At 46.0% G+C, this 25,399-nt stretch overlaps 1 protein-coding gene across 11 annotated transcripts in view; it reads left to right on the top strand.

Moving 5' to 3' along the window:
- ZFHX3 (zinc finger homeobox 3) overlaps window positions 1–25,399 on the top strand; it is a 327,850-nt gene that overhangs the window by 173,041 nt on the left and 129,410 nt on the right. For all 11 annotated transcript variants that reach the window (XR_012647534.1, XM_075009156.1, XM_075009159.1 and 8 more), the window contains one exon: window positions 15,145–15,376. Coding sequence is in view for 10 of the 11 variants with exons in the window: in XM_075009156.1 (XP_074865257.1) it covers window positions 15,145–15,376 (232 nt within the window). In the remaining variant the exon portion in view is untranslated. The remainder of the gene's footprint in view (window positions 1–15,144; window positions 15,377–25,399) is intronic.

Raw genomic sequence — 25,399 nt, forward strand, 5'->3', positions numbered from 1 at the left:
ATTTGGATTTTTAAAGTGAAAACTGTTGACCAAAAGAAGTAAGTCTTGAGGTTTCTGAGCAACCTTGGCTAGAGCAGCTTTGATCCACATATCTAGGACACTAGGAGACAAACCATTGACTGTCATTGTTTGCTGGTTATTGAGCTTGCATGCCCCTGCACATTCCTCTGCCCAGGTATTGGAGCACTGCTTGTGAGAGCATTCTGTGGTGCCTGTTCAGACGCCAGGGAACGGGAAAGCTCTTGGAAATGGTGTTGGTAGAAAGGAGTTGCTCTGGCATGGCTGCTGGTCTTGGAATGGAATAGTGTGGGGAAAGAGAAGATCATGACCACACACAGGAGGCCAAGTGAGCCAAGTCCCTTACTTCAACTGCCTCTGGCTTTATGTTTACACAGTGCTTTGCCCATGGGGTCCTCATCCATGAAGTGGCACCTGAACCTGACGGTGCTCTCATGAGGCTAAAAAATAATATGCTGGAAAGAGACTGGCACCTTCAGCCACCTGTGTCACTCTGTTCACTTCTCCTCCTGTTGTTGGGTCTCTAGGCTGAGAACCAACAGTGTTTTCCTCCTCTCCATCCATGTCTTGCAGTGAGCGGAAGCAGCTGGTGGGCAGTGCTAAACAAAGGCTTTTGGGGACTTGCTAAAGAAGTCGGCCGGGCTGGTGATACTTTTCTGCGGGTAGTGAGCATGCGGAGTCCTTCACCTGCATGACTCCTCTGCAGAGCGTGATAACTTTGTGTTCTCAGGCCAATTGTGCAGTTCAGCCACATAGAGGAAAAGGTCCACTTTAAACCTAATTTGGCCCATTTTATCTTCTGTTAGTCTGTGCTGTTGTGTGTCCATCCTTCCCTCGGGATTATGGGGGGCTTGCTGCTCACTGAGGCCAGTGTAAACAATGTCCTTGTTAAGAGCTGATCAGTTTAGGGAAGGCCATGTGAAGAAGCCAGCCTGCCAAAGACAGCGAAAACTCGTTCTGTTGCCTCCCCCTGGGCTTTAGCCCCTCCTCATTAAGCTGTTCCGGGGTATTGATTAGGAATTTGTGTTTGGAAGAGTCTTACTTACTCCATGCATTATCTTGACAGATTGATCAGACCTGATTGAGAACCTCTTAGAGGAACGAGCAGCTGTAATGGGAAAGTTGGGCTCTGTCATCCGTTAGGGTGATTCTGGGAGTGAGAAGAACAAGGCTGACATCTTGGAGCAATTGTATTTACAATTAACATGGCTGAAAACGATTGCCTCTATTGATCCCCTTTCCTGCAATTACAGCCCCATTGTTTACATTCCAGCACTTCAGTTATAAAAAGGAAATTCAATAATTATTGCATTATTTAAAGTTAAAGTGCCACAGAGTTTGCTGGCTACGCTTGCTGGTTGATTTAACGGTCGGTAAAATCCATGCTGAGCTCTCCATCTGTAGGCTGAACAGTATTGGCTTTTAATGAGACTTAAAGGGGTGGGGGAGCAAATCCCAGCCTGCTGGGTGTTTGTCTGGGTTGATTGTGTGGGGAGTTCAAAAGCACTTCAGAGCAGCCAAAGGTATTGTCCTTCCCTATCCACCAAAAGGAACAGCTACCTGGCCACCAGAAAAGGCATGTCTAGACCAGCCACCTTCCATCTTGCTCTAATCCCAGATGGGGACATCTCCCCTACATTGCCTCCCTCTACTGGCATATAACTGGGGACAAAAGAGAGATGGCAGGCCCAAGAGGTCATTTGGTAAGCTTTTCGTTTTCCCTCTTCAGATTATGAAGCGGGTGTGATGGGTCTCACCCTTCCAGTGCATGACGGCTTGCTCTTGCAACAGGCTGGGCCAGACTCAATAAGTAACTAAAAGAGGGTAAAGTAATTAATGCAAGTAAACACGGCGTTAAGGAAAACAGATCCTGCAGACTACCTTGATGATGTGTCTTTGAGATAACAAGTTTCTATGATAAAAATAACAGCATTAATATACTTAGACTTCTCTAGGCATTTGATCTTGTACTGTACAGCATTTTAATTAAAAAGACTAAAATGATATAAAATTAACATGGCACACATTAATTGGATTAAGAACTGGCTACCTGATGGGTGTCAAAATGTAATTGTAAATGGGAAATAGTCATCAAGCAGCTCTGTTCTTGGCCCTATGCCATGTAACATTTACATCAATGACCTGGAAAAAAATATAAAATCATCACTGATAAAATGTGCAGATGTCACACAAATGGGAGGCGCGGGTGGTAAATCACGAAGAGGAAAGATCCCTGCTTCAGGGTGATTTCGATTGCATGGCAAACCCAACACAAGCACTATGTGGCTAAATGTAAATATATACGTCTAGAAACAAAGAACGTAGGGTGGCAGTTCCCAACCTTTTTCATATGGGGACCTATTTTGACAATTCAGGAAGATCTGATGACCCAAGGCACTTCAAAAATAGGAGGGGGGGTAGGGGTGGAGGCAAAGTTGTAATTTAGCTAATTTTACACTGGAGGCAAGAATATATAATTGTGCCCTCTCATGTTTATATATTCATAATAGTCATTTCATAGAAAAGGGGAAATACACTAACAAAATAATAACACTAGATTTACTATGGTTAATCAGAGTTGTGGTGGTGGAAAGACACTCATTCCCAAACTGCTCCCCCAGGCTTAAACCCCACAATCAGGGCTTGGGGAGTCACACTGAGGGGCTGCAGGGGGCTAGAGGAGTTACGTTCGGGTTAGGAGAGTCATTCTTGGGGTCTGGAGGGGGCCAGAGGAGTCACATTGAGGGGCTAGGAGTCACTCAGGGGCTGAAGGTGGCTAGGGGAGGCACAGGAACCCCTATGGCCATACATTTGGCACTGGTAGGGAATACTGTGTCTAGTTGTGGCACCTAGAATTCAAGAAGGTTGTTGGTATATTGGAGAGGGCTCTGAAAAGAGCCAAGAGAATGATCAGAAGAACAGAAGTTTCCCTTGGAGAAACAGATTGAACTCTGACTCTGTCTTACAAATAGAAGACTAAGGGTTGACTTGATTGGTATCCATATGGGCTGTGAATGTTCAATGTAAGTGTTTCAGTCTGGCAGAACGAAGTACATAACACCATCCACAGGTTAGAAATGGCAGCTAGACAAATTTAAACTGGAACTAAAGTGTGAATTGTTAATGGTGAGAGTAATTAACCACTGCAACAATTTACCAAGGGTCATGGTAAATTTGCTGTCACTGGCAATTTTAAAATCATGGTCAGGTGTTTTTCTAAAAGATTTGCTGTAGGAGTTATTTTGAGCGGGTTCTTTGCCTTGTGTTTTACAGGATTTCAGACTAGCTCTAAATGGTCCTTACTGGCCTTGGAATCTATGAATCGTTGCCTTCAAGGAGACTTGTACTATGTGCAGAGACAAAGGGCTCTTCTCAGTGATGGTGTTGTCAGGTGTTTAAAGGTGCACTATAATTACTGCCAAGGGATACTGGTAGGTGGGTTCACTTACTGCTAAGTGGGATTTAAGAATGAGAAGATCCTTTTTAGAGGCCAAAGAAATCGAAGACCTGCAGAGAGAACCTTCGCAACAGCGTATTGTCCCCAGAGATCAATTTTTCCTGTAAGATACGTGCATGTGGGGCCACACAGGAGGATTCAGATGCTGCCCAGCTGATTAGCAGAGCACCCACAGCTAGGTTTTGTTTCCAGTGGTGGTGCATATCCATACATGCCTCAGTGGACATAAAATGAATGTAAAAGATTAGCGGGAACATTGCTTGTGGTGTTTGATTTTTTTTTCTTAAGGTCTGAGCTACAGTGGCTGTTGCCACATCAAAATCTCAGTTTTATTTCGGGAGAAAAATATGTTTCTAGCCCTTATAGTTGTGTAAAAAATGTAGGCAACATAAACCTTGAAGGGCCCAAAGGCAAATAAAGACCTACAATTATTTTTAAAAACCTCATGGGTTGTTCAATACTTGGGGGAGATTTTGAGTTTGGAGAGAAAACTTAGAGTGAAGACTGTGATTTCTGGATACAAAAATGACCAATGAATCTGACTGCAGATAGGTGTGGGAAGAAGGACTGGATTTCATACTGTGTGAAGAGCGAGGCGGGCATTCCTGCCTGGAGACCTGTATAAAAGCAAGGAAACCAAGGGCTTTCAAGGTGAGGGTGTGGCGAGCACTATGTTATGATCAGTTTGCTGTTGAAGGAGGAATTTAAAATAGTGAAAGTTATGCTTTTGAACATGCTACAGTGAAAATAAATGATTCCTTGTTCCTGCAGACATATAGACAAGCATGCCCACCAGAGGGCTAGTGGTGAGCAGGCCACGCCCTTTCCGATGTCTGGCAGCATGTTTTCTCGCTGTAGTTAGCTTCCCCAGCTTCTCAGGTGGCTCCAGGAAATTCCAGCAGGGGCTGCAAGTGTGAAAGGAGAGCAAGATGAATTCAGCCAGTTCTGATTTTTATGGGGAATGGACCACCAGTAGACAGCTGCTTCCACATGACTTTCATTAAGATCTAAATTCTTGTGTATGAGAATTGTATGATTTATTTAGTGCAGTGTATGGTTCTGAGCTGTAGGGAAAGGGGGAAATTTGAGGCATCTGAGATCTTCTGTGGCCTCTGATCCCTGTCCTTAGTCACAGTAGTCTGCATACATGGATCTTAGCCTCAAGTTCTTGAGATAAGTATTTTGGCGTCTTAGTAGGTTATAAGGCCAGAAGGAACCACTGTGATCATCTGTGCTGCTCTCCGGTATAACACAGCCTGGAGAACTCCCCTGAATGATTCCTTTTGTGATGCAAGCAAATCTCTTACAAAATCAAGAGTGGATATTTTTCTAATTGCCAGTTGGTGAGGAATCCACCCTATCTTTGGGTAAATAGCTCTACTGGGTAACTAATCTCACTGTCAAAAATGTGTCATTTCTTTCTAGCTTGAGTTTGTCCAGCTTCACCTTCCAGCTGGGGGAGTGTGTTCTGCTCTGTCTGTGTGATTGAAGAGTGCTCTACTGTCCATTTTTGTTCACAATGTAGAGTCCCTACAAACTCTGACCAGTCATAGAATCCTAGGGTGGGAAGGGATCCCATGAGGTGATCAAGTCTAGCCTCCTGCCTAAAGCAGGATCAACCCTAACTAAATCATCACAGTCATGACTATGTCAAGCTGGGACTTAAAAACCTCTAGGGATGGAGATTCCACCACCTCTCTAGGTAACACATTCCAGTGCTTCCCCACCCTCCTGGCGAACATTTTCCTTAATACCAAGTCACTCCTTAATCTTGTCCTTTTGAAGCTGAAAAGGTTGGCCTCCTTGAGTTAGACGTTAGAAGGCGTTTGCCAATCCTTAATCATGGCTGAGGCTATTCTCTGAACCCTCTTTAATGTACGCAATTTTTTAGCTCCTATTGACCAGCGCATCAGTCACAGTGACTCCAGGGCTGGTAGGAGGGCTGTATGACAAGGAAGGCTGTAAGTCTTTGCTTTTTAACATTAGTCCTATTTTTCACAAGTCTCTTGGAGGAAAACTTGTATCTAGTAGTTCTAAAAGAATAGTACAGACCCCTTTTTTGGATGCTGATCTTCAGTACATTGTGGAGAGTATGGGCAGTCCTCAGGCTTCTGACACAATTGGTTTCTGAAAATCTCAAATCAAAACGTCATAATTCAGAACCAGAATCTGCTCCATGCTGGATTGAACATCTTGAAGTCGCAAGGGTATGTCAGCTTATAAACATTATAAATGCCATTTGTTGTAAAGCCAAGGACTGCACGTACTGGGTAGTGCTCAGTCAGCTGTCACTCTTGATATGAGATGCTTCCCATAAGTTTATATTACTAATATGTTACCATGACCTTTTGGCCAGTTTAAGCTGCACAGAGTGAAGAGAAAGAAATGTCTGGAAGCACCAGGACTCTTAGGGGTGTGGGAGAGAACCGTGGGCGGGGGGGGGGAAGGAACTGATTAGCTACTCTTGTGGCTAGCACAATCCCTGCATTGAGCCTCTGAGATTTGTTAGAGTTGAGACTCTGATCTTACGGAATCCCTAAGCTCTGCCAGGGCAGCACTCTTCTCCAGCCGATTTCAGGCTCTTCTGAAATAAAACCAGCTCCCGCAAGGTGTAGTGAAGCGTGCAGGCAGTGCTCGGTATGTTTCTAACAAAACGGGAAACGTTACAAAGCAAGCAATTCAGAATCAAGGTTGTCCTGTGCGTGAAGAATCCACCAAACCTTTAACTTGGACCCACAGAAAATGGGGCACAGATCTCAGGCAGAAGAGAGTATTGTGTTCCACTGCACTGTCACCAGTGAGTGTGAGTACTGGGTGTTAATGCTACAGTAGGAGTTGGCCTCCTGACTAGTCGCACTAATAAACTTACTATACGTGTTCAAAAGAACACTTTCAAATTCAAAGCAGACCGCTCAACTCAAATTAACAGTTCAAATGTGGAAGAACTGTGTGTTAACTGCATAATTACATATAATTTCTTAGTGTCCTAAGTTGTGAACACTCTGAATTTAAAAGCATTGCATACATAAGTGCCTGGATAGGTTTTACTGTTTTCTTTCTTGATGGGTTTATTTATATTGCAGAGGTGTCTTGCAGCCCTAGTTAAGATCAGGGCCCCATTCTCTTAGGTGCTGTACAGAGTAAGAGAGAGTTTTCGCACTGAAGAGCTTGCAGTCTAAATATGAAAGAAAGATGGGGTTGGGGGCATAAAATACATGTGGCGTAAACAGTCTGTTGGTTTCCAATGTCGTGTCATTCCATAATCGAAAAAAAAAAAAACAGTGGATGAGGTTTGTTGGGAGGAGATTAATGGAAAGGTGGAGGAGGGGCTGGGGGCGTTGAAGGAACGGGGATGAGAAGAAGAGTGGGAGAGAAGGAAGGAAGGAAGAAATGGAGTATAGTGTCATTTCTTCTCTCCATTATTGAAAAATGACATTGCCCACAGTAACAGGCTTTGACCATTCATTATACTTGTATTTACCAGAGCACAATCCCATACTCAGCCGCTCAGGCCAGGTGTTCGTGGGCAGGAATTGGAATGTTAGTCCATCAGTCGGATGGCCAGTTTCACCATCGCTCTCTTAACTGATATCTTTCACTCCAGCTACATCTTCTCTGCTATGTAGACTGATGTCACAGCAGTCAATCCACTGGAGGTCAGTTGAGCAGCTCTGGAGATTAGTCCGTGTTCATGCTAATTTTTTGTCCACGTGCACTGACATGGAGATGTGTGACACATCACCTCCATATTGATGTGCATCGCAAAATTCATTGTGCACCTGGGCGATCTCTGGTGAGGATGGGACCAAGGGGTTTGAAGTGTAGGAAGGGGCTCAGGTTAAGGAGAGGAATGACAGTTCTGGCTGGGGTTGCAGGCCCTGGGATGTGGCTGGGGATTAGCGATTTGGAGTGCAGGAGCGGGCTCTGGACTGGGGCAGTGTGTTAGGGTGCAGGGGTGAAGGCTGGGTGGGTGGAATCTGGGTTGGAGCTAGGGATGAGAGGTTTGAGGTACAGGCTCTTCCAAGAGAGGCTGCCACCCAGTCTTCTCTCACTGCAGGAGCTCCAGGCCAACATAGAGGCGCCTCTCTGCCAGCCATGGCAACTCCAGTGAAGCTGGGTTGGGCTGGAGGAGGGGTGCCTCTCTCCTGGCCACGGTAGGCCCACGCAGCCTGGGATGGCTGGAGTACCTGGGTGGGGGAAAGACAATGAACTTGAGAAGGTTCCTCTCCCTTGGGCTATGGGAGCTCCCTGTCAGAGCCAGAGGAGCATGCCTCTCCTCCAGAGGTGCCTCGGCGAGGGGTGAGGCATCTCAGCTCTTGCACAGAGCCCTTGCATGGAGTGTGTTAGGCAGCTGCATGGCCATTAGGCAGGCTGAGGGTTGGGAGTCTGGGCAGGAGGGAAGTGACTGTGGAGGAACCTATCTGTCCTACCTGCCTTTCCCTTAGAGGGAACCGTGGTGAAGACCCACTAAATTGAATGCACTTCCATTGATTCCAGTACTCCACTGACACTAGAACCTTAAGGTAAATAGGTGGGAGAACCTGCCTCTGTTGATCCACAGCATAGGGAGACACTGCCAGCAGTCGGCCTAAGGTTTGGTGACTCCAGGTACATTATTTGCACAGCTGGAGTTATGTAAGTTAGGGTGAATTTAGCCTGTGGGGTAGACCTGCCCTTAGACAGCAACTGAGCAGATTGACTTCCTTAAACTGGGTTATGTAACACTCTCTTAAGCTGTCTGAGAAACTAGAGAATTACAAGCTGGGCTGTCTAGTTATTTGCATGCAAATCTGTGGTTTACTGTAGAAGCAGTCTTAACAGTACACCCTGGGTTTCTAAATGTCTGGGTGATGTTTTTCAAACTCTAAACTTATTGAAAGCCAATAGCATCAACCATTGTGTTGGCATAACATCTTTACTGATGTGTAATATTTCAGTCTAGCGTGACATTTAACACATGACTTCCAGCCTACGAGTGAGACGACAGAGTAGGTTCCAACACAGTCTCTTTCTGGTACACAGTTTGTCTAAGGAGTATCATCTGCTTGCACCTCTTTGCCTATATCCAGCCCACAAGCCTTCCATCTCTCTGCCCCCGTGGAGGGACACTGCAGATCCCCTCCCCTCTGGCTGGGGAAACCGCACCTGAGGGAAGCGCTCACCTTCAGGTTTTTTCCACCGCTGCTCACGTTGGCTGAAATGATGGCTAATGGGAGCAGTGGGGGGAGCAGAGTCACACATGTCCCCAGGGAGCCGCTCAGGTAAGTGCTGCACCCTCATCCTCCTCAGACACCACTTCTCCTGCCCAGGCCCCATACTCTCACCCTACACCTACACGCTGCCTTCAGCCTGCTCCTGTACCCTACCTTCCTCATAGAACCCCACCCCCAACCTCCAGTACACGCCTGCACCCTCCCTGCCACCCAGCGTCAGCATTCCAGAGTGAGAAGGGGCACATGAAATCTGCTAGCCTCAGGTCCCCAGAAGAGTTAATCCTTCCTGTGGAAGCCCTGAGCCCCAGAGAGCTGGAATGTGAGGGGAGTGAGACATCTTGGGGGTGGGTGATATATATAACTGAGGATTGTGTGGAGAGTTTTGGTGTGGGTGGGTGTGGTCCCCAACTGTTTTTTTCTCTGGATCTGTGTCCCTGACCCAAAAAACATTCCCCATCCTCCCCATCCCTGTTTTAAACTGAGGACAGAATCACAGTGTATGTTTGATGGAGGAATAAAATAGAGAAATCCATTTCTCAAAGCAAATGTCCAGAGTTTTCTGATGAGCTTCTGCTGCTAAAGAATGAGCAATGTTCTGTCGCAAGATACTAACAATGGTAACATACAGATGTGTTTCCTCCAGGGCTTCAAAAATGTTCTAGTATCTATACACCCTAAAATGCTTTTGGCATTGTAACCCTTCCCCGGCAGTGTCTGTTACAGGGACAGCAGATGGCTTCTCGTGAGACTAGATGTTTCCTCACTGAAGGGCTGGGAAGGGTTGTTTTTGTGTTTGTGTATAAGAGTAGGTGTTGTGAGCTGTATGTGTTGCAGTGTGGTTAGTGTGTGTACAGTAATAGGCCTTATTCCCCTGGGAAGCTTCACTTGTGACCCTTATGGCTTCTATCAAAATGTACTTCTGTCTGTTTCTACTTTAAAGTGGAGCTTTGACTAAATCTAATCAATATTTTGCATTCCATGCGTGAAGAACCAGATGTTAGTAGTTTCCTATTGTTAGAAGGTGGGGTGGGAGGGCAGGGGGTGAACATCCCCTCCAGAATTACAGAAATTAATGTTCTCTGACCGAAGTTGGTTAGTTTTCCTTAGGAACAATGTATTCTTTTGGGTTTTTTTCCCCTAAGATGAATTCGCTTCTAATGAAAGTTCTTGTTGTGTCTTGTGAATTTGTGCTTAGTGTAAGGCAGGGGTGAGCAAACTTTTTATAATGAGCTCCACTTTTCTTCCTTACAGTTCGCCCTCCTGCCCCCCACAAACATGAGTAATGTAAATCCAAACTGATGGAAATTTCAGTTATGTTCGTAAGAACAAAAACCCTTTGGGGATGTGTAAGAAAATAAGTCTGTAGAATGTAAAACCTTTATTAATTGGTTGTATAATTGTGAATACATATACCTAAAACCAGTATCATATTTCAACATTTTTAGTGAGATGGATGAGCCTGACATATAGCAGCCACTTGTGCTGTGTGCCCCCCCCCACACAACATTTTAGGGCCCACTCCTCAGTTTCTTCACCCCTGGTGTAAGGGAAAAATTCTCATGTGGGGACAGCTTGCTACATACTGGCCCATTGGCTGTACTTCTCTGTTTGTGGGTTTCGGCTTTTTCAGTAAAACCCCAGCTAAAAATTGCAGATGTGTGACTTTCATCCACTTCTCTCCCCTAGTGTAATACTGCAGTGAAATCAAAGTAGTAAGCCTATGGCTGCTGTCATTTCCTTGGCAGACTGATGTAGGTGACAGAGGATTTTGACTTCACTTCAGGATACAGCAGCACATAAAGCTAGCCTGAGAGAACAGGGCCTCTTGGCTGCACCCTACATCCAGAAAACAAGATGCTCTTGGAGATGGAACACTGCAAATGACAAGACACATTTATTAAGTTGTTTAAAAATATATTTGCCCCAGGGAGGTAAAGCCCTTCTCCACTTCCACCAATCAGACCACTGAAAATTGTGCCTCGGTTTCGCGTAGCAACTATGTCCATAAAACTTGTGTGGTATAGGGTAGCGGTGGCAGTGGACAGGAAATACCTAGTGAAAAGCTTCTCCAGAAGTGGTGGTTGTGAATCTTGCCGGTGAGGAGGGAGCTGTCAGAATTTCTGACCCCATGTAAGCTAGCCTGTCACTGGGCCCAGGAAGAAAATCCCCTTGTGGTCAGCTTATTCCAAAATTGCCCTCTTGGGGTTTTGTGCACCATCTTAAGCAGCAGGTCCTGGTGGCAATCAGAGAAAGGAAACTGGCTACATGAAACAATTAAGCAATTTCTACATCTGTTTCTGTACTCAGGGACTTAAAATTTGTGCCACCAGGACTTACAAGGACTTTGGACTTTGGAGGCTTCTGCACGTAGGGAAGCAAATATTTGTGGCCTAGGGGAGCAAGAAATCCTGGTCTTGTGTGACAAGATACTGGGCTGGCTGAGCTAGGCAGGATGTTCCCTTCTGTCATCCTTTGTGTTTTATATTTGAAGCGGTTGCTCCTTTTCTGGCTATGTCATATGCTAAGTTATTGCAAGAAAAAAGTAGAGATGAGAGCAGAGTAAAACACCCACAAAAGAGAGCAAGCTTCGGCAAAATTCTTTGAGGGCACTTGGAGGGATTGGAGCCTCGAAGTGCTCGGATATTAGAGGGAATTTGATCAAATACATTGTGATCCCAGGTGAGGCTGTTCTAATTAGCTGAATCAGGAATAAATGTATTCGCTTCACCTGCCATTTCTGGTCAAAAGCAGCAGCTTCACTTCCTATCCTAGTTTTAAGCATGTCCTTGGGTTGGAAGGATTGCTTTATCTCTGGCACCCTACTGCCGATCCCTGTCAGCCAGACATAATGAGCTGGGTAATGTGTGTCATCAGCACAGGGGTGGGGAACCTATGTCCCACTGTCCAGCATCCGGGATGCTGCAGGGCTGGGGCATGAGGAGCCCCAAGCCTCACGGACCAGGATCAGGCAAGTCTGGGCCGGATCTGGCCCTTGAGCTCTGCTTGGTGAAGGAAAGAAGTGGCTCTGTGTGCCACCACTACTGCTCCCCCTCTCCTGTGTGGGAGCAATGGGGGACATGGAACCACAGGTGCCCTTGGGAAGCAGCACCAGGTAAGTTCCCTGCCATTGCCCAGAACCCCCCACCCCTGCCCACTCCTGCACCCCCATTGCCATGAACCCTCACCCCAGCCCACACCTGCACCTTTGCTTCCCACACAGACCCCACACTCCAAGCCCACTTCCTGGCAGCCTTCTCCCACACTGAACCCCTCATTTTGGCCCCACCTCAGAGCCTGGTGATGGGGGTGTCACAAAATCTACTAACCCTGGCTCCCCTAGGCTCTGGGGCTGGTGTGCCAGGAGAATGAGGGATGTGTCTTTCTGTCTCAGACAGGGACCATGTTTGTTGGGTTTTGTTTCTTTCCGATGTGGCCCCCAACTGATTTTTCTGTGGGTCAGTGCCCCCCAACTGAAAAAGGCTCCCCACCCTTGCTTTAGCAGGACAGCTGTACATAAGCCATCATCGGTGGGTACAGGGCAACTGTCTAAGTCTAGAATAACCTAGCTTCATGTGGGTAATGCTTTTTGAGCTTGCAAAAGCAGCCAGAGGCTGATTGACTTAAATTTCCATATGTAGGATAAATGGGAAAGAAGGATTTCCAGGCCTAATATTGAGGGTGAGGTGTGGGGTTAGGGCTGCGTGCTAAGAATGGAGACTTCCAGGCTCGCAGTGCAGGGCATTATTGGAGAGGAGTTGGGTTATTGATAAAGTCTAAAGCAGAGGTGGGTTGTTAAGCCACAGTTGGCTTGGCCTGAGAATTCTTCCTTGGCCTTTGACCTTGGATGTCTGTCTCACCTCCCTAGGCAAGAAATAAATGCTGTGTGAATAGGGAATGCTAGTGCAAAATGTAAGGAACAGTACCAACTCTGCCCAAAAAAAAGAGAGACATAGCAGGCCTGAGCTGTGGCACCTCTGCGTAGCTGATGGGAGAAATTCTTGCCTGTGTTTTTCTCTAAGAATTCATTGTTCCGGACTTGGGGAGTCCCAGCAATGTGGTAAATAACATTTCCTCCTTTCCGCAGTCTGCTGGGGACTCCATGTCTGAGAACTGACAGGCTTAATTTGCTGATCTGGGGGAGAACTGTCCTCTGGTGGAAGCTAGGTCTGCAATGGGATCTCTCTTGAAGAGGGAGAGAGAATCTGCTTTTCCGTAGCTTGCTCTGAATTATTTGAAAAGGAGGCTCCTGCTAGAGAACTGAAAGAATCTTGCCCGAGCGCGCGCGCACACACTCTCTCTTTCTCTCGTGGGCGTTTTACTCTGCTCACATCTCTACTGTTTTCATGCAGTAACCTAGCCTTTGACAAAGCCAGGAAAGGAGCAACTGCTTCAAATGTAAAACACGGATGGGAGCAGAGATTTGAGAGCGTGTTGCCTCACCCAGCCAGCCCCTTGTCTTGTCATGTCCAGGTCAGATTTCTCTAGGACTCTCCTACTGCAAGTACAACAACCACAAGAATTTCTTGCACAGTTGGGCCAGAAGAAAAGTATTTGCTCTGCTGCATGCAGATGCCTCCTAAGTCCTGGTGGCACAAATACCAAATTCTGAGACCCTGAGCGAACAGAGTCCATCCTTCAGTTCATTCTGCTGCTTTTGTCCTACTCCAGGGAATGGAACCTGGGGTGGCAGACGTTAAAGCTTTCTTTGTGTGGGATGCACATACTCAGCAAGTCTGTTCTCAGAGGCTTTTTCCAGGGTTCCTGTGAATTGGTTTGTTGCATTCAAGGGCTGCTTTTGTTTTATTCTTAGTTGAGCACCTATCAGATTGTAATTCTGTCTGTTTGACATACAATCAGAGTTCCTGCTCTGACTTCCTTCCTAGAACAGCTTTACTGAGACAAAATCTTGATGAGTTCCGCACTTTGGCTGTGAACAGTTTTTAATGTGCAATTGGTCATTTTCTTTCAGTGAAAAGGCTTGATCTCCATTGCTGCTGCCATACTACTTCCAGCACATGCTCCTTTCCCTGATATCTTCCCATGGAAGCAAAATGTGGGGCATTCTGTTTGAACCTGCCCAGGTATAGGAAGACTCATGGAGTTCAGCTTTCTCTGTCATGTACTTCTTTCCCCTGAGCCAAATCTTCTCAGGCTCTTTTGGCACAACCCCAATCCGTAACATTTGTCACCTCAGCAAGGCTTCAGTGCCTTTCAGCTGTGGGAGACGAGCACTGATGCACAATGCATATGGGGCCTCATCAGCCTGAAGAGTTGTGTGTTCACTGTCAAGTTGACTTTAGCAATTCAACATGTAGTTCTATGGGGCATGAGGCCCCCTGTAAACCCAGCTTTCAGTTCCTCCAGCCCTGGGCCCTCCTGTGTAGCCAGGCATCCAAGTGTGGGACACAGCAGAGGAGGGATGGAGGCACTCAGTATTTGCAGAGATATGTGACAGAGGACAACAAGAAGTCTTGTGGCACCTTATAGACTAACAGATATTTTGGAGCATAAGCGTTCGTGGGCAAAGACCTGCTTCATCAGATGCATGAGTGGGGGGGTGGTTTCAGAGGGGTATTTAAAGAGTGAGGTCCCAGTAAAGGGGTCTCTTTAAGTACCCCTCTGAAACCACCCCCAAATCATGCATCTGATGAAACAGGTCTTTTCCCACAAAAGCTTATGCTCCAAAATATCTGTTAATCTATAAGGTGCCACAAGACTTCTTGTTGTTCTCAAAGCTACAGACTAACACGGCTACCTCTCTGATATGTGACAGAGGGTTCACTTCTTTCACATATGTGAGGCTCAGCTCCCTGATTTTGTACTTCTGCTTGCCAGCGACAAGCAGTGAGTTGTTGCAGATTTGTGTGGCATGATGAGAGCTTTGGATTTAAAATGAGGGGTGACCCTGATGTTCAACTATAACTGTGGGGTCAGAAGAGATGGTTTCTGCTGGAATTCAGTGGCTGAGGAAATCAGGGGCTTGTCCTGTGCTGCTGTGATCACTGAACTATCCTCCAAGCACAGAGCAAAATGGAGGGTTGCTGTTGGTTCAGATCCTCCTGTGTTTGGTCTGTACTTGCAAGCTGAAGGATGGCAGGGGGGCTCAGGGATTGGGCTGTGTTCTGGTCAGTGCTGAGCACACTGGCACCCTTTAATAAAACACAGCAAACAGTGCTATGTCGCTTGTACGGCTTGTCTGCCCGGAGTCAGCCCAGCCCCTCTCTAAAAGCTGTCTCTGTCAGACAGGACAGCAGTTCAAGGCAATCCCCCACCCATGATACCTTCAGAGTACTGCCAAGAGAGGAAGTTCTCGCTCTTGCTCATGATCCAGGTATGTTCCTGCTACTGACTTTCCCAGAAAGTTCTTTGCAGCTTGAAGAGCTGCAGCCCACATGAGCTGGGGGTGGGTCGCTTTCTAACTCTGTCACTCATGTGTCTCTGCTTTGTTCTTCACAGCACCTTCAGCACCATGAGAGCGGAGTTGAGGGCGAAAGCTGCTATTATCACTGTGTCCTCTGTAACTATTCCACTAAGGCCAAGCTGAACCTTATCCAGCATGTGCGCTCCATGAAACATCAGCGTAGTGAGAGCCTGCGCAAACTGCAGCGTCTTCAGAAGGGCCTCCCTGAGGAAGAGGAGGACTTAGGTCAGATCTTCACTATCCGCAAGTGCCCAGCTGTTGATGCCGGTGAGTGGTATTCGTTGGCTATTGCTGTTGACTGGTACGTGTTTTGCTAGTTAAAGGGTCCACAGAATTTCTCAGCCATCTCCAGAATTTCCTCGTCAACATCACTCTTTCTCTCTCAAGGTGACAGTTAATATTTCTTGTAGTAGTAGCCTTAGAAGCCCCTGTCAGGATCAGAGGCCCATTGTGCCGTACCAATACGTCAGAAAACATAATCCCCACGTCAGAGAGCTTGGAAAAAGGGCCTAACCCTGTGAAGATTTGAGCACATACTAAGTTAATGTCTGTGACTTGTCGCATGGGCTTCAGTAGGGCTAGTTGCATGTGCGAAGTTAAGTATAATATATATATATATATATATGTCTTTTCACACTGAGACCTAAAATAAATAGGGACAACAGAGAATGAGGGATAAAGTCAAATTCAGTCAACTCTAATGGGTGGGTAGCTGCATTTGTTCTAGATAATTATAAGGGTCAGCTGTGTCCTGTTCCCCTCATGTCCTCCTGATTCATGGATTGATTTCCTCTGGGTTTGCAGCAGAGATGGCTCTGGAGGAGGGCTTTGGTGGATGAGAGGGCAGTGGCCTATAGACTGGTTCTGATGGAATATTCCATGTGTAAGGGGCAGTGTGGAAGAAGGCACAGAGATGTCTGCGTGAGTCACTGACAGGGAACTAAAAGAGGGGTTCAATGGGACGTGTAACTGGGACAGGAATTATATTTCACAAATATTTCAGGTAACATAAGAACATAAGAATGGCCATACTGGGTCAGACCAAAGGTCCATCAAGCCCAGCATCCCATCTGCCGACGGTGGCAAATGCCAGGTGCCCCAGAGAAGGAGAACAGAAGACAAGTGATTTATCTCCTGCCATCCATCTCCTGCCCTTGTTATGAAGGCTAGGGCACCATACTTTATCCCTGGCTAATAGCCATTTATGGACCTGACCTGCAAAAATTTATCAAGCTCTTTTTTAAACCCTAATAGAGTCCTGGCCTTCACAGCCTCCTCGGGCAAGGAGTTCCACAGGTTGACTGTGCGCTGTGTGAAGAAAAATTTCCTTTTATTAGTTTTGAACCTACTACCCATCAATTTCATTTGGTGTCCCCTAGTTCTTGTATTATGGGAAAAGGTAAATAATTTTTCTATATTCACTTTCTCCACACCATTCATGATTTTATATACCTCTATCATATCGCCCCTCAATCGCCTCTTTTCCAAACTGAAAAGTCCCAGTCTCTCTAGCCTCTCCCCATATGGGACCCTTTCCAAGCCCCTAATCATCTTAGTCGCCCTTTTCTGAACCTTTTCTAATGCCAATATATCTTTTTTGAGGTGAGGAGACCACATCTGCACGCAGTACTCGAGATGTGGGCGTACCATAGTTTTATATAGGGGAAGTATGATATCTTTTGTCTTATTATCGATCCCTTTTTTAATAATTCCTAACATCCTATTTGCCTTACTAACTGCCGCTGCACACTGCGTGGATGTCTTCAGAGAACTATCCACTATAACTCCAAGATCCCTTTCCTGATCTGTCGTAGCTAAATTTGACCCCATCATGTAGTACGTGTAATTTGGGTTATTTTTTCCAACATGCATTACCTTACACTTACCCACATTAAATTTCATTTGCCATTTTGCTGCCCAATCACTCAGTTTGCTGAGATCTTTTTGTAGTTCTTCACAATCCCTTTTGCTTTTGACTGTCCTGAACAACTTGGTGTCATCTGCAAACTTTGCCACCTCACTGCTTACCTCATTTTCTAGATCATTGATGAACAAGTTGAACAGGATCAGTCCCAGGACTGAGCCCTGGGGAACACCACTAGTTACCCCCCTCCATTGTGAAAATTTACCATTTATTCCAACCCTTTGTTTTCTGTCTTTTAACCAATTCCCGATCCATGAAAGGACCTTTCCTCCTATCCCATGACCACCTAATTTACATAAAAGCCTTTGGTGTGGGACCGTGTCAAAGGCTTTCTGGAAATCTAGGTATATTATGTCCACTGGGTGCCCCTTGTCCGCATGTTTATTAACCCCTTCAAAGAATTCTAATAGATTAGACAGACACGACTTCCCTCTGCAGAAACCATGCTGACTTTTGCCCAACAATTCGTGCTCTTCTATGTGCCTTGCAATTTTACTCTTTACTAGTGTTTCTACTAATTTACCTGGTACTGATGTTAAACTTATCGGTCTATAATTGCCAGGATCTCCTCTAGAGCCTTTTTTAAATATTGGTGTTATATTGGCCGTCTTCCAGTCATTTGGTACCAAAGTGGATTTAAAGGATAGGTTACAAACCACTGTTAATAACTCCGCAATTTCACATTTGAGTTCTTTCAGAACCCTTGGGTGAATGCCATCTGGTCCTGGAGACTTGTTACTATTCAGCTTATCAATTAATTCCAAAACCTCCTCTAATGTCACTTCAATCTGAGTGAGTTCCTCAGATTTGTCGCCTAAAAAGGCTGGCTCAGATTTAGGAACCTCTGTAACATCTTCAGCCGTGAAGACTGAAGCAAAGAAATCATTTAATCGCTCCGCAATGGCACTGTCTTCCTTGATCGCTCCTTTTATATCTTTATCATCCAAGGGCCCCACTGCTTTTTTAGCAGGCTTCCTGCTTCTAATGTATTTAAAAAACATTTTACTATTGTTTTTTGAATTTTTGGCTAGCTGTTCCTCAAACTCTTTTTTGGCTTTTCTTACTACATTATGACAGTTAATTTGGGAGTGTTTATGTTCCTTTCTATTTTCCTCACTAGGATTTGACTTCCACTTTTTAAAAGCTGCCCTTTTCTCTCTCACTGCCTTTTTAACATGGCTGTTTAGCCATGGTGGTTCTTTGTTAGGTCTCTTACTGTGTTTTTTTATTTGGGGTATACATTTAAGTTGGGCCTCTAGTATGGTGTCTTTAAACAGTTTCCATGCAGCTTCCAGGGATTTTAGTTTAATTACTCTACCTTTTAGTTTCTGTTTAACTAGCTTCCTCATTTTAGTGTAATTCCCCTTTTTGAAATTAAATGCCAGATTGTTTGACCGCTGCGGTGTTCTTCCCAACACAGGAATATTAAAAGTTATTATATTGTGGTCACTATTTCCAAGCGGTCCAGTAACAGTTACCTCTTGGACCAGATCCTGCGTTCCAGTCAAGACTAGATCAAGAATCGACTCTCCCCTTGTGGGTTCCTGTACTAGCTGCTCCAAGAAGCAGTCATTTAAGGCATCAAGAAATTTAATCTCTGAATCCCGTCCTGAGGTGACATGCACCCAATCAATATGGGGATAATTGAAATCTCCTATTATTACTGTGTTTTTTATTTTGATAGCCTCTCTAATCTCCCTTAACATTTCAGCATCACTATCACTGTCCTGGTTAGGTGGTCGGTAATATATTCCTAATGCCATATTCATATTAGAGGAATGAATTGTTATCCATAATGATTCTATGGAACATTTTGATTCCTTTAGGATTTTTACTTCATTTGATTCTATATTATCCTTCACATATAGTACCACTCCGCCACCCGCACGACCTGTTCTGTCTTTCCGATATAATTTATATCCCGGTATGATAGTGTCCCACTGATTGTCCTCATTCCACCATGTTTCTGAGATGCCTATTATGTCAACTTCCTCCTTTGATATGAGGTACTCCAGTTCACCCATCTTATTAGACAGACTCCTAGCATTAGTGTAAAAGCATGTTAGAAAACTACCACTATTTATATGTCCGCCTTTCACAGACGTGGTGGATTTTTTTATGCACGATTGTTTCACATCTGATCTTGCCCATATATTATTTCCCACGTTCCCTATCTGACTAACTTCTAGGGAATCCCTGTCTATGGAGCGTCGTGTAAGAGAAGTCTCCGTCCGATCCAGGTGCTCCCCCGCACCAATCGGCTTTCCCCCACCTCTTAGTTTAAAAACTGCTCTATGACCTTTTTAATGTTTAATGCCAGCAGTCTGGATCCACCTTGATTTAGGTGGAGCCCATCCTTCCTGTATAGGCTCCCCCTACCCCAAAAGTGTCCCCAGTTCCTAATAAATCTAAACCCCTCTTCCCTACACCATCGTCTCATCCACGCATTGAGACTCTGAAGTTCTGCCTGTCTATCTGGCCCTGCGCCAGGTATGGAGATTTTGTTTTCTGTATAGGAATAAAAGCAAGACCCAAAAGTGTGTGTGTGTGTTTTTACAGGCCCACCTCAGTGTCCCTGTTCTGCTTCAGTCAGTGCACTCTTGTGGCTCTCCTACATCCGAAGTGTCCTGGCCATTGGCCTGGCCAACTGTTTCTCTCTCTCTCTCTGCTTGTGACTGGAGATTCTGTCCTGCATCTGAAACACCTTTTCTAGGAAAGCTTTGTTTTGACTAATTAGTGTTTTCCGTAAATAAATAAATGAAAGTGTTTGTCAAATGATCCCTGACAAGCCCTATCATAGGAACAGGCTGGAAGCTGATCTCAGGGCGCAATCATCTGAATAGGATGAACATCTGGATGAGTGCTTACATTATCTGGATAACAAAAAATGCAGCTCTTAGGAATGTGCGGGTGGATGAAGGGTTTGGTTGCTGATATACATGTTGATCAGAGAGGAACTGAAATGCTTAGAAATACCTGAATAAGGAAAACTTAAGTTCTCAAATTGTTAGGCGTAAAATCCAGTCTTATATGCTGAGTAGTCAGTTTGCCAGCTTAGGGATTTTGTGGAGGCTGAGTGAAGGAAACGCAGCTCCTCGCAGGTCCCAACTGCAGTGAAAATGGACTATGGCTCGCACTTTTCCCCCAAGGCCACATAGTGGTTTCAGCTCCTTGGAGTTCCTTTTGTGGCTGGAGGAGGAGGTGTAGCAGCATATCTCATGTTCCATGGAGAAGACCTTTCAAATTCCCAATATGATATACTGACTTGTATTGCACATCTCTGTATTCTATGGCATGTGAGCTTGTTAAAGGTGAAATGCAAAATTGAAGAAGCATGGCCTAGACATTTTGTGCTGTGTGAGGAAAGCTTGAAAGCCTTTCTGAAAGAGACATTTTTCTTTTACTTTTTCTTTTGAAGTTCAGGAAATATCCTTTTTTTCCTGGAAACCATTATGGATGAGGGAAAACTGTTAGGATTATGACATCACAGGTACTAAGGAAGTGTAACATAATTAGCTGAGAGGGAAAGAGAATTTTGGAGAGTTTAAAATTAGTATTTTTTCAACACTTACTTTACTAAAAAGCCCTACAAACATTAGGGGGAAATCTACCTTTGTTAAAGGTTCAGCAGAATCTATAATCCTAGAACTGGGGTCTAAGAATGGGCTGCAAGAGTCATCTGACTCCATGCCAAGATGCTGGATTTGTTGTGTTTAAACCACCCAAAAAAGAGGGCTATCCAGCCTCCTTTTGAAAACCTCCAGTGAAGGAGCTTCTGTGATCTCGCTAGGCCGTCTGTTCAAAGGGAAGTTTTTCCGGAGATTTAATCTGAGTTTCCTGTATTGTAGTTTCAGCACATTGTCTCTTGTCCTGCCCTCTGTGGAAAGAGAGAGCAACTTTTTCCGTCTTTTTTATGGCAGCCTTTCAAATATTTGAAGACAGCTCTCATGTCCCCATTAATCTCTCCTTCCAACTAGACGTACCTAGTTCCTTCAGCTTGCTCATATGATTTGAATTGCATCCCGTTGATCCTCTTGTCATTTGCATCTGGCTCCTTTCTGGTTTATCCTTTCCTGTACATTGGTGACCAAAACTGGACACATTACTTCAGCTGGGACCTAAGCAGCACTGAGTGGAGCAGTACTGTCCCTTCCTGTGATTTACATGCTATGCCCCTGTTAATGCTACCTACAGTTGCATCTGCTTTTTGTGCAGCATCTCAGTGTTGACTTATGGGGAGCCCTTGATCCACCACAATTCCCAGATCTCTCTCACTAGTGCTGCTGCCAACCAGTGGCCCCTCATTGTGTATTTGTGCATTTGGTTTTTCTTTACTACATGTAGCACCTTACATTTGCCTTTGTTGAATTTCATTTTATTGTCTGTAGCCCATATCTTGATTTTTATCAAGATCGCTCTGAATTGTAGCTCTGTTCTTCAAAGTGCTTTCAACCCTTCCTTCTCTTTGTCATCTGCAAACCTGATCGGTATACTTTCACTCATACGTCTAGGTCGGGGTCAGCAACCTTTCCGAGGCAGAGTGCCAAAATCTGACCTATTGACCTCTGAGTGTGGTCCCAGTGCTGGTGATACTTTTTGAAGTCACTAGTGGTCCGACATACAATAGCTTAATAAACAAACAAACAAGCAGAGACTCAGAGCTTTATGATTTAGACTCTGGAGAACCCTCTTTAACAGATCAAAATGGAGCACAGAGACATCAAATACAATTTTGTTGTTAGGCCAGTTATGAGTTTTGGCTGCTTAGCAGTAACTCTGTTGTTCTACTAGGTAATGACAAACAAGGCAAGATATTGCTGTGCTGCAGAAGTCTCTGGATGGCACAGGTTGCCCACTCCCATGAGACCAGAACAATGTTGGTTGAGCCAAATCCTTTCCTCCTTCCTGCTGGTGAGGGAAACTGGTCAACTCGAGGATTGCTGCTGGGTAGGACCAGCACATGCTGGGGCAGGAGAAGTGGCATCCTTTCCTCTCATCCCGGGGATGCTGCCATGTCGCATCTCCTGGCAGTGGTTGGGTGCAGCCAGCATATGATTGCCTCTTGGATGGCCTGCTAAGCCCCCTCCCCTTGTGCTTGGGGCGCACAGTCCTGCCCTTTTCCCTGGCACACCAAAGGGCCTGCAGCTCCTCTCCCTGCCATTTCCCTCTGGGAGCAGAGGGTTCTCTCAATCTTCCCTTGAGGGGGGCTGAGCCCCATGCTGGCAGAGGGCTGGGCCCCTCCTTCCCTGGCTGGGAGGCTGGCTCCTTCCCGTCCCTGGGTCAGCCAGGTTGGGGCCCCCTTGGGCATGGGGCAATGTTGCCCTGGGCTGGGTGCCAGGCTCCCTCCTCCCTGGGACATTGCACACAGTGCACTCCTGGAACACCCAGCCCACTAGGTCGTGGGAGGCAGAGCCTGAGTGGTGGGTGCTCCCGGGACCCCACATACGTCCCAACGTCTGTGCTCCATGCCCTGCTGCTTCTGCCACCTGGGCCAGGCCGGAGTGGCTCATCTGCTCTGTGCCCCTCCCTGTAGCTGCCCACTTTGGTAGGGCAACGCATGGGTTAAGAAGCCACAAAGCCCAGAGACTGCCCAACTCGCCGGGGTGGGGACACAAGTGGTGCCGGCAGATGCTGCTCACTGGGGGGAGAAGGGGATAAAAGTTTCTCTCGTGGTAGAGAGGCTGGAGTCCATTTGCTCAGGAGCTGGGGATGAGCACTGAGCTCCCGCCTCATATGCCAGTGAAAATCCACTCACCTGCCAAGGGTCGCTGACAAGATCTAGGTCGTTAATAACAATGTTAAACAACACCAGGCCCAGAACAGATCCCTAGGGAGCCCCACTTGAGACCTCCCTGCAACAGGACATCATTCCATTCATAGCCACCCTTCGTGGTTGTTTAACCAGTTATGCATCCAATTAATAGTAGTTCCACCAAGCCCACATTTCTCCAGCTTACCTACCCAATATATAATGGGGAGACTGCGTCAAAAGTTTTGCTGGAATCCAGGTATATTTTGTCTGCCACACCCTCCCTATTCACCAAACCAGCTACCTTTTTAAGAAAAGGAAATTTAGCTAGTTCTTAGTAAATCCCTGCTAGCTATTAGTGGTTACTCCATCAGCCTCCAGATATTTGCAAATTTAATATTTTATACATTGCTATAGTGGCTTCCCACAAATGGAGCTCAGGCTGACTGGTCTATGCTTCCCCATCCCCTCTCTTTCTTTAAAGATAGGGCTACATTAGCCCTTCTCAAGTCTTCCGAGATCCACCATTTCAAATCTGGGCTTAGAGATCCTACTCCTTATCACTGGGGGTCTCCCCCTAAAGACCCAACAAACAGGAGAGCAGAGTTTGCCATTCCTAATGGCTACGTCTACACGTGCACCCAACTTCGAAATAGCTTATTTCGATGTTGCGACATCGAAATAGGCTATTTCGATGAATAACGTCTACACGTCCTCCAGGGCTGGCAACGTCGATGTTCAACTTCGACGTTGCTCAGCCCAACATCGAAATAGGCGCAGCGAGGGAACGTCTACACGCCAAAGTAGCACACATCGAAATAAGGGAGCCAGGCACAGCTGCAGACAGGGTCACGGGGCGGACTCAACAGCAAGTCGCTCCCTTAAAGGGCCCCTCCCAGACACACTTTCATTAAACAGTGCAAGATACACAGAGCCAACAACTAGTTGCAGACCCTGTATATGCAGCACGGACCCCCAGCTGCAGCAGCAGCAGCCAGAAGCCCTGGGCTAAGGGCTGCTGCCCACGGTGACCACAGAGCCCCGCAAGGGCTGGAGAGAGAGTATCTCTCAACCCCCCAGCTGATGGCCGCCATGGAGGACCCCGCTATTTCGATGTTGCGGGACGCGGATCGTCTACACGTCCCTACTTCGATGTTGAACGTCGAAGTAGGGCGCTATTCCCATCCCCTCATGGGGTTAGCGACTTCGACGTCTCGCCGCCTAACGTCGATTTCAACTTCGAAATAGCGCCCAACACGTGTAGACGTGACGGGCGCTATTTCGAAGTTACTGCCGCTACTTCGAAGTAGCGTGCACGTGTAGACGCAGCTAATGTGTCCAAATTTCTAGTTGAAAAAATGAAGGGAAAAAATTCTTTTCTAATAAAGATACACAGGAGGACCCAGCCCCTTATTGAAGGTCACATTAATGATTTGGAATTGTTACAGGCAAGAGTAATTTAGATTTGACACTGGGTTCTCCGAGTACAAGAACATTGACCAGATAACTGTTAACACAGGCAGTTTATTTCCTGACAAGTTTAAACAAAATCCTTAACTAACAGTTTCTCAAGCGTAACAGGAAAGCAGCTTCTTATGTCCCTTCAGCAGCTGGGGATCCCAGGCAGCTGCAGAAGATCAGGAATTCTTCTCAAAATTCTGAGGCACTGGTACCAGGTCCGTTGGTGAAGCCCAAATTGCATTGATTTCTGTCCTGCTTATATACAGTTTTTTCCTGCCTTGCTATGCAGCTGGGTTAGGCCACTCATTGCCATTTAATGTGTTTCCTTATTTGCTTACCTGTGATTGTTACATCTGGTTACACTAGATCACAACATGTTTGTTCCCTTCCCCTTCTTCTTATCTATGTATGTTCTGCTACAGTGCCACCACTTATCTTGAGTGGTGGATATTCCTAAGGCATGTCCCTAGCTCATCAGATATGGGGGAGTGTGTTGCCAAAACACCCCTAAACTGTTGCGTACAAAGTTCTTCCTCAATTAACCCCTACAGGAATCTTCTCGCTTTCTTTACAATTTTAAGAACCATCTCGGCCAACCTTTGAGAGAAGTGAATAAATAAGAATCCACAGGCTGTCAGTGTTTGCCAAAATGTCAGGTCACCCCTGCCCCCATAGTAGCTGCTGCTCACTGGCTGTGGTCCCAGAGTAATAAAACAGCTGAGTTGGCATTTGCTATGGGATGGTAGAAAACTGAAGTGGAAACTGGATAATTTCATCTTCCTTCACTTGCTTTTATACCCATAGAGAACTAAAGATGAAGGTGCCCAAGTGGATCATGACCCTGCTTCTCTGTGTGACACAGAGAGGCCCAGGCTAGTATTTGAGCTGGTGCTGACTGTTTAGGTCTCCCTAATAAAAAGTTCTCCTTTCTGGGTCTGATGAGCTAGAGACAACAAGCCCAACTGAGTCCGACCTACCCTGTGACGTGGGGTGGGGGCCGGGGCGTTAGGGCAGATTGCTCCTGGCCGGTGTGCTCCAGGGTCTTGTCCAGTTGAATTTCCAGTGACACACCAGCTGGGGCTCCCATCGCTCCTGTGGAGATGATTGCACAGTCTTGTGTTGGTCATGCCGTAAAGTATGTCTGCACACCCTGTGA

This window comes from Carettochelys insculpta, chromosome 14 (assembly GCF_033958435.1).
Source record: "Carettochelys insculpta isolate YL-2023 chromosome 14, ASM3395843v1, whole genome shotgun sequence".
In the NCBI taxonomy this organism is placed as follows: Eukaryota; Metazoa; Chordata; order Testudines; family Carettochelyidae; genus Carettochelys; species Carettochelys insculpta.